Below are 9,180 nucleotides of genomic sequence, written 5' to 3'. Positions count from 1 at the left end.
AAGTCTGCTTCAGCTGGGTGTGGCATCTTCCTTCTGGCTGACATCAGGCAGCTTGGTTTGAAGAAAATGATGAACATGGGGCCAAATTTTGTTGGTCTCTGTTCCAGAGAATGATTCTAACACTCCTTTCCTTCTGTAAAAAAAAAAAAGAGAGAGAGATACATTAAAAGTTTGACTTACTCATGGTGTCTGTTCTTTCAGAATGTCTCCCTCCCCTATTATATCTAGAAACAAAACTGCCTGGGCTACTGTGAGGATTTCAGAAGCAGAGAACTTTGTACTCACACATGTCAATACCACTTTTCTCCCCGAAGTGGATTATATACATTTCCAAGGCAGCTGATTTAAACAATACCATTTAAATAAACAACCCCTTGCCCCCGCCTCCCACACGTTCATCCTGGATAGGTTCTGATTTTCCAGTTCCTTATCTAATAAAATAAGGATCTTACTTGTAATACTCCAAGACAGGTTTGGTTTCTGCCTCGTAAGATTTAAGTCTCTTCATAACAGTTTCTGGTTTGTCATCATCACGTTGAACAAGAGGCTCTCCGGTAATATCATCACTGCCCTAGTTATAATAAAGGACAAGCACAACCATAAAGCCATTTCACACAGGCTGGTTCTGGGAAAAGTATTGATCAATCTGACTTCTCACAGATACGAAGGACATCTTGATTTCAATACAGTTGAAAGTTTTTTCTGTCTGTCACGTTCCTTCTATGTGTCTTAGTAGCTGTCTTGTGTGTATATAAAGTGCCTTCAAGTCGCAGCCAACTTATGGCGACCCCTATTTGGGGTTTTCGTGGCAAGAGACTAACAGAGGTGGTTTGCCAGTGCCTTCCTCTGCACAGCAACCCTGGTATTCCTTGGTGGTCTCCCATCCAAATACTAACCAGGGCTGACCCTGCTTAGCTTCTGAGATCTGACGAGATCAGGCTAGCCTGGGCCATCTAGGTCAGGGCAGTAGCTGTCTTACGAGGCACTAATCTTGATGTGCACTTTGCCATGATTATATTTGTATAAACATTTTGCTTATCATCTCTCAGTATGCAAATAGGTTACAGGTAGAAAGATGGCAATACTAACCTTAGGCAGGAGTCATTTCTCTGTTTTGTTCTGTATTTTATTTTAAAAATATGTAATAATAAGCCATTCACTGACATGTTTTTAAAGGTGTAATCCTTCTCTCATGCCTGAACATTATACATTAGGCATTTGTTGCTGTCAGCTTTGATAGTGCCAATGAACCTTCTGGGAAGGGGAAATTGAATTTAGTCTCCCCACCCTCCTATTTGGCAACCAATACTGTCAAAGCACAGGTTTCCCTTGCTGGATCTGGATAAGGTATTTCTCCCTCAGATAAATACCCCTATAAGCACCTAGCACCACTAAGGTGGTACAGGGAGAAGATGTGTGTGTTTTTATTTACTGTAAACTTAGCGCCTAAGAGCATTAAACTAATGTAGAAGTAACATCTGGATTCTACACAGTCAGCAGCTTAGAGCAGTCACATAAAGGCACATACTCATAAAAACAATGTAGATGTCTAAAGCAAAGGTGTGATGCAGCCTTTTGTTTCCAAACAGTGCAAAGCACAAATAAGCTTAGCAGCTTTCCCACTACTAGCAAGGATGAGTCTGTTCCAGTTTTGATCAATACTAGCTATCAGCAGAACTCTAAACCTAAGATCTGCAATTGTGGCACAATTGCATTCATAACAATCAGCAGGAATTGTCAGTAGATACAGGGCAGTCCAAATGTTCAGTACATTGAGTAAAGGTGACATCTAAGTGCAGCCATGCAGAAAAATGCAGATCACTTACGGGCACTTTGGGAGGATTGAACTCCAGGTTGTAGACCCTGCCACTTGCAGGATGGATCCATCGTGCCGTCAGACGTTGCTGGATTGTCTCAAAAGGCACATCTAAGTCAATCACAGTATTGACTGAAAACATTTTTTCCAGAGCTTCAGCCTGTGGAACAGTCCTTGGAAAACCTTTGAAATGATAAATGTCACTGTAGAAGTCTAGTAGCCTAGAAGTGAGCTCTTGAAGAAATAAAGGCCTGATGCAAACCAGTAGGGTTGCAAACTAATGATAGAGATTAGTTCCCCTAGAGAAAATGGCTGCTTTGGAGGGTGGACTCTAGGCATTTTACCCTACTAAGCTCCCTTCTCTCCTCAAACGCTCCACCCCTAAAATCTTCCAAGAATTTCCCAACCTGGAGTTGGCAACCCTAAAAACCAGTCATACCGTTGCAGTTCTTTGTAGTACAAAGCATGGCTCATTTACTTGAGTCAGCTGGATATATCTGCATGCAGTGAGGATCACATGCATTTATTTCAAGGCCACTGATGGGACAATGTCCTGGCCTTGCCCCAGGATGGCAGTCTTGGCAATGTCCCCTCTCTGTAATTCTGCTACCTATTCCCAACCTACAAATTAAGGAAGACAACATACCAAGCTTAATAATAATCAATTATTCTTCAGGTAGACAACAAACAGACCCAATTTCAGAGACAACCTGGTCAGAAAATCCAGAGTAAACCTTCAGGATATATTAAAATGACATGTATGTGCTAAGGGAGATGTTCTGGATTATTTTCCTATGGCTACATCTCACTGAAGACAATACAGCGATCAAACTAACCTGGGTGCAAATAAAATAAGTTATTCATTTAATATAATTATGGAGCAACTGGAAAAGTATTTAACAGTTCTTAACTGCTACTGTGAAGAAGCATTTTTCTTTGTTCTTTTCTTTTTTCTTTGTCCTAGAAATGATGTTTTTATAGCTTGTTTATTCTCTTTTCTCAGTTTATTCTCTCCGATTCCCTAATGCAAATGGGGGAGGGGGCTTCTCAATGTTTTATACAAACATTTTAAAATGTTCCAAAGAAAGCTAGAGTCCCTTGGAAGCTTCTCAGAGGCTCCTCAGTAAAATAACAACCAACAACAAAAAAGCTTGCCCTCCACTCCTGATCTTCCCCAGAAATGCACAGCTGCAGAGGTTTTGGGATCCATTCCAGTTCACACAGTGGGACTGATAAGAGCCTCATGCTGGAAAGATTCCAGAATCTTTTGCAATGTGCAGGGTTTCTGTGCCAGATATGCTTAGGTTTTCTGGCAGAGTAGTTGGCATGAAAATGATCCCCTGAAGATAGAAAGTTTGAAGCTACTGTTTCAAACCGATGAGAAGGATGAGCACGCAGGAAAAAGGGGGTAGAGCAGAGGCACAGTGCAGGCACCACCTCCCCCTTCACACAATAGAAGCAAATGCATTCATTTACTATATGAGAAAAAGGCAGGACTGAGATTGGCCCGACAGCTTGTCACACAGAGACCCCAGTCTCAGGTTAGCTCCTCATTCTCTCTAATTGCCTTCTTTATCTCATCAAACCCTGTGAGGTCCTGAAGTTGTTTAATTTAAGCCTATCTTGGTATATTCACTGTGCCTTCCTATCCCTAAGGAGAAGAGCTAAAAGGTTTTCAAGTGCCTGAGCCTCCATACAAAAACTCTCACCATGAACTGTGGAATCATAGCTACAAGCTTAGACCAAGCATGTGTGTACTATTAGCCACACTTTATTAAAGAGGTTCAGGGAATCAGCAGATTAGGCCATGGAACCGTGATATCCATTCTGCCTGATACAGAACAGGTGGCGATATTAAAAACTGTGTCCTCAATCTCAGACTAAAAATCTCACATCAGTTCAGAAAATTGTTCAGGTTCATATTATCATTAACTTCCAGAAGGCACTCGAAAGCGAGGAGAAGTCTCACATAGGGTTGTGCAAAAAAAAAACATTTTCGGTAAATTTCAGGTTTGAGTTTATTGGGCCCGATTTTTTTCGGTAAACCCGGAATAAGCCAAATACCCATTCCAGTAAAGGGCTTTTCCAGCTTTATTTCCAGGTTTACTGAAAAAATTCGGCTCCATTCTAGTCTATGGGGATTTTTTTTGACACTCCTGTGGGAGCACTTTAGGAGGTAGAGTCACCAAATCTGCAGTGTAGCTGCAAGGGACTCTCCTTAAACGGACACTGAAGTTTGGTGAATGTTGGGACAGGGGGTCCAATTTTATAGGCCTGCAAAAGGGCCACCCCCATCCTCCAGGCATTTGCGAGCTGAGCTGTCCATCCGTTTTCAGGTTCAGAAATTCAACATTGCCAAGAACTGGTGGAAAGAGCTGATTGGCAGGCTGGCGCCTCAAAGTCTGGGGGCTCCCTCCATATCTGCAGTGCATAGTATGATGTCCATGCAAATGTCCAGCTTAAATCCAAGAAAAAACACGGGAAACATTTATGTTGGTGGCAAATGACATCCTGTGAACAGTCCTTTATTATAGTCATAGAATCATAGAATTGGAAGGGACCACCAGAGTCATCTAGTCCAACCCCCTGCACAATGCAGGAAATTCACAACTACCTCCCACACACACACCCAGTGACCCCTACTCCATGCCCAGAAGAAGGCCAAGATGCCCTCCCTCTCATGAACTGCCTAAGGTCATAGAGTCAGCATTGCTGACAGATGGCCATCTAGCCTCTGCTTAAAAACCTCCAGGGAAGGAGAACTTACCACCTCCCAAGAAAGCCTGTTCCACTGAGGAACCATTCTAACTGTTAGAAATTCTTCCTAATGTCTAGGCGAGACTCTTTTGATTTAATTTCAACCCGTTGGTTCTGGTCCGACCTTCTGGGGCAACAGAAAACAACTCGGCACCATCCTCTACATGACAGCCTTTCAAGTACTTGAAGATAGTTATCACATCCCCTCTCACTCTTCTCCTCTTCAGACTAAACATACCCATCTCCTTCAACCTTTCCTCATAGGACTTGGTCTCCAGACCCCTAACCATCTTTGTTGCCCTCCTCTGGACACATTCCAGCTTGTGTACATCCTTCTTAACTTGTGGTGGCCAAAACTGAACACAATACTCCAGGTGAGGTCTAACCAGAGCAGAGTGATACCATCACTTTGCATGATCTGGAGACTACTTCTGTTGATGCAGCCCAAGATCACATTTGCCTTTTTAGCTACCGCATCACACTGCTGACTCATGTTCAGTGTTTGGTCTACTAAGACCCCAAGATCCTTTTCGCACACACTACAGCTAAGACAAGTCTCCCCCATCCTATAATTATGCATTTGATTTTTTCTACCTAAATGCAGAACTTTACATTTATCTGTGTTGAAATGCAATTTATTGGTTTTAGCCCAATTCTCCAGCCTGTCAAGATCATCCTGTATCCTGGCTCTGTCTTCTACTGTATTTGCTACCCCTCCCAATTTAGTATCATCAGCAAAATTTGTCAACAAGAATATTATGGGGAACTTTATCAAAAGCCTTACTGAAATCTAGATGAACTATGTCTACAGCTTTTCCCTGATCTAGCAAGGTAGTAACTTTCTCAGAAAAGGAGATAAGTCTGACATGACTTGTTCTTGAGAAACCCGTGCTGGCTCTTTGTAATCAGATCCATCCTAAAAATAATCAAAAATCTGATTTTGGGTTTATTTTTGGTTCGGGTATATCGATATGCACAACCCTAGTCTCACAGAATGTTCCTCTGCGTGTCCCCAGTGCTTAATGTATTATCCAAGGGCAAATTTCAGTTTTTCAATGGGTTGTACCACGACTCTTACCATCTAGCAGCAAGTGGTGCTGCTCTACTGTTTTCAGCTCACTTAGCATCAGCTGGGTGATAATATCATCGGGAATAAGCCGTCCCTGATCAATGTAGGTCTTAGCAATGATACCAATTTCTGTGGAAACCAGAAAACAAACAAATGTCCTTAGAATCCAGCAGCTTGCCTGCCCCCATAATAGTTTTGAATTTTCTGCTTTTTATTCAATATTTCTGCCTTCCTGTGGTGAGAGACCAGGGACAAACTGTCTCTTCTTCGAGGATGTGGGAGTTTTGTTATGTGACTAGGCCAGATGCCCACTGTGGCTAATGTATGCTATGTTCTGCAGGGAATCAGTTGCCACGCAATGGAGTACAGGCCCCAAATAATATTTTCTTGCAAAACAAAAGCTGCATACGGTAATATTCCACAGGCAACTAATTCTTCTTTATATGGTCAGTCTTTAGGGAAAGATTTTATATTACATGTCAATAATTAAGTCTCGTTGGCATTTACAAACTGTTAACCCATACCTTAGCCAGAAGGTGGGGAAATTCTGAGCTCTCAATACGGGCATTGAGTGGAACACCCTCATCTAACACCCTTAAGCAAACTACACACTCCACAATAATAACTCTTCTCTTTTTTTCCCATTGTCTTACCTCCCTACTCCCTCCCTGGATATGATCCTCCTTTAATTTCAGTGGTAAATTTGAGGGCAGTTGCATTAATACAGGTTTATATCCACCAGCAGCAATGAAGCAGGCTCTCAACTCATGTCAATGTAAGTGAATGTTTAACTTGCATGAACTTGTGACTGCTGCATTGTATATTTAAACTAGCAAAACACCCCTGATTCTGTTTGAGAGGCAAACAAGGTAAAAGGGGAAGAAAAATGAAGGTAACAAAGATGACACTGCATCTTTTGGTGCAAGTTACAAAGTGACTGATATGGACATTGTATTTACTGATCTATACAGATACATCAAATATATATGTAACAGATAACAGAGTAGTAAAATTTCAGTACTACACACAAAGCACTTCAGATATTTTTTATTTGTGCATTTCATTCCCACACCAATCATTCTGTTAATTCCAGTAGGATAGCTATGTTAAGACTTTAAGATGCCAATGGACTTCTGCTTTGTTTTTCTACAAAAGGCTAACATTTATTCCAATATGAGCTTTTGTGAGTCAGAGCTCATTTCATTCTGTTACACTTGCAGATTCACCCATCCCAGGGTGAGAAAAAATAGCATCCACTACCATTAAAACATTCTCAATATTATTTTTGATGCTGCAGGGAATTAAAGAAGTGACAAGCTAGGGACCTGCAACGGAACACAATTAACAGGAAATCTTCACCCTCAAAATCTCCCCCTCCAGGATTCTCAGGGTTTATGGACTTAAGCAGGGTCATTTCTCCCTCTTCTTCCCACCTATGCTGTTTCCTTTAACCAAGCTCTGCTGCTTTCACTATTCTACCCATTTGGGAATACTTGCAAACCTCACCCAACTGTGTTTTATTTTCGCTGTTTTTTTTAAATAATTTTCTCTTTGGGTAATTTATACATCACATTTTTCTGCAAACAGGGAATCCCACTCCCCCAAGTATGCAACAACCCCTATTTTGTCTGTGATGTTATCCACAAGTGGCCTAGCCAGTTTACTTTCTGTGACATTCCCAGCAATGGGAACCAGGATATAAGCCAGTACAAAGGTCCCAGTGTCATTAGACAAACTTGTATTTCCAAGACAGATTATGAAGCTGCGTTCACTGCCTAAGACAGGTCTGTATTTCCCAGAGCACTGAGGCCAGGAAAGTGAGGCTCTGTAGGTTAAGCCTAATACTTTCTCTTGGAATTAGCCATTGGGTGTCAGATTCAAATCTCACAGCTTGCCATATTGAAGAGGCTCTGGGTTTTCTATAATTAAGAATGGATTGCTCTGCCAGTGTCTGCTGGCTATAAATGTGAAATGATCCTTAAGCAGCAGCTGTATTCTGATTGGCACATGCAGGGAACAACCACAGCTATTGTCTTCATGCCTTGCTGTGTGAAAGCTTCTACAGGATTGGTGGTTTGGTTGCTATTCGAAAGAGAAAGGAAAATGACCATTTATTTAACTGTCTATGCTATTATTCTGCCACCTGGCCCTCCAAGTAACTTGCAATAAATGTAATTGTTAACATATCTTTGAAACTGTTTAGATATATATACAACAATGCTAGCAAGAGCTTACCAGACAGATTCATTTTGATCAACAACAAGAAACAGTTGAACACACACGAAGCTGTCTTATACTGAATCACCATCACTCCATCAAGTTCAGTATTGACTACTCAGACTGGCAGCAGCTCTCCAGGGTCTCAAATAGAGGTCTTTCACATCATATTACCTGTTCCTTTTTAACTGGAGATGCCAGGGATTGAGACCGGGGCATTCTGCATCCAAAGCAGAGGCTTTTCACAGAGCCACACCCTGTCCCCAGTTATCAGAAGTGTCAGCAGAACTTAAAAACCTAAATGCCTCAAGGGTTTGACCAGCAGGGCACCTCTTTGATTATTGGCACACTTCCAAAGCTAGATGCACATGTCAAGTCAGTGTGAAAAGTCAAATCCTAGACTGTGAAAAGTCAAATCCAAAATGTTGGGTAATGCTGCTATATATGTCCATGCACACACTTCCCTCTCTAATCATTTTACTTCTACTCGACTTTCCTCGGCAAAGGACAGCATTTTGAAGCATGAGAATACACGACTGACTCTGTGTTCCAAAAACGCCACACCATTCCACATCTAGCACCACCATCCCGAGTTGGCCACCATCTGAGAGTGTGTTTCAGTCCGCCAAAAGAAAGCGGCAAATGTGCAACAGCCGTACAGCAGAGCTGGCAGACCATCAGGACCCCAAATCACAGAGTGGCGACCCATTTTCAGTTTCCCCAAAGGGTTCCCGCAAGGATGTGTTCTGGCATCACTGTGATGCTGTCAGCGAAAAACTGCTATCTGCTGGATTTCTGCTTCTTGCCTACCTGCTAAAGGCCCAAGAATGGTAGGGTGGGGTGGGGGAGGTTGAGGTGGCCAGCCTCGCTTCTGGGGGTGCCTTCCCAGGTGGCTCTTCCAGACTTCCCGCCTGCCCCGCCGCTGGCTCCAGATGTTCGCAGCTGCTGGAAGGTCGGGGTTGGCTGAGCAGCGCGACGCAGGTTCACCCCCGACCGCTCCCAGCAGCCCCCCCCCCGCCTGACCCCCAAGCTCTCTCCCCTTACCCGTCCTCTTGTTCATGTGCTCCCGGAGCAGATCGCCGCTGGACAGATGTTTCAGGGCAAAGTGTTTGACGGCGCGGGAGGAGACGGTGCCTTTCCCGGAGCCGGGGGCCCCCACGATGACGGCCCGCAGCAGCAGGGGCCGCACCCCCATGCTGGAAACGTTGGGCGGGGGCGGCGAGGCCCAAGAGACCGCCTCAGCAGCAGCTCGGACCACCCCGCAGAAAACGCAGCCAGCCGCAGCTCCCTTGAACAGATCGGACAGCCAACAAAGCCCGCA

At 43.4% G+C, this 9,180-nt stretch overlaps 1 protein-coding gene across 1 annotated transcript; it reads right to left on the bottom strand.

Annotated features, from left to right (window-relative positions):
- Positions 1–9,060, bottom strand: AK3 (adenylate kinase 3). The gene is made up of 5 exons (XM_056848563.1): positions 8,904–9,060; positions 5,652–5,771; positions 1,827–1,999; positions 453–571; positions 1–133 (listed from the first exon to the last, which is right to left on the bottom strand). Exons 1-5 carry the CDS (start codon positions 9,052–9,054, stop codon positions 10–12), a joined length of 687 nt encoding a protein of 228 aa, XP_056704541.1. The 5' UTR covers positions 9,055–9,060; the 3' UTR covers positions 1–9.
- Between the last annotated feature and the right edge of the window lie 120 nt (positions 9,061–9,180).

This window comes from Euleptes europaea, chromosome 4 (assembly GCF_029931775.1).
Source record: "Euleptes europaea isolate rEulEur1 chromosome 4, rEulEur1.hap1, whole genome shotgun sequence".
NCBI classification, from domain to species: Eukaryota; Metazoa; Chordata; class Lepidosauria; order Squamata; family Sphaerodactylidae; genus Euleptes; species Euleptes europaea.
This window is presented reverse-complemented; position numbering and strand designations above follow the sequence as displayed.

What these genes read in the sequence shown, in the direction of transcription:
- AK3 (XM_056848563.1), bottom strand. Translation starts at nt 9,054, where the DNA reads ATGGGGGTGCGGCCCCTGCTGCTGCGGGCCGTCATCGTGGGGGCCCCC. An exon ending in GCACATGAACAAGAGGACGG is followed by an intron (nt 5,772 to 8,903) that starts GTAAGGGGAGAG and finishes TGGTTTCCACAG; the next exon opens with AAATTGGTATCATTGCTAAG. An exon ending in TCAATCCTCCCAAAGTGCCC is followed by an intron (nt 572 to 1,826) that starts GTAAGTGATCTG and finishes TATTATAACTAG; the next exon opens with GGCAGTGATGATATTACCGG.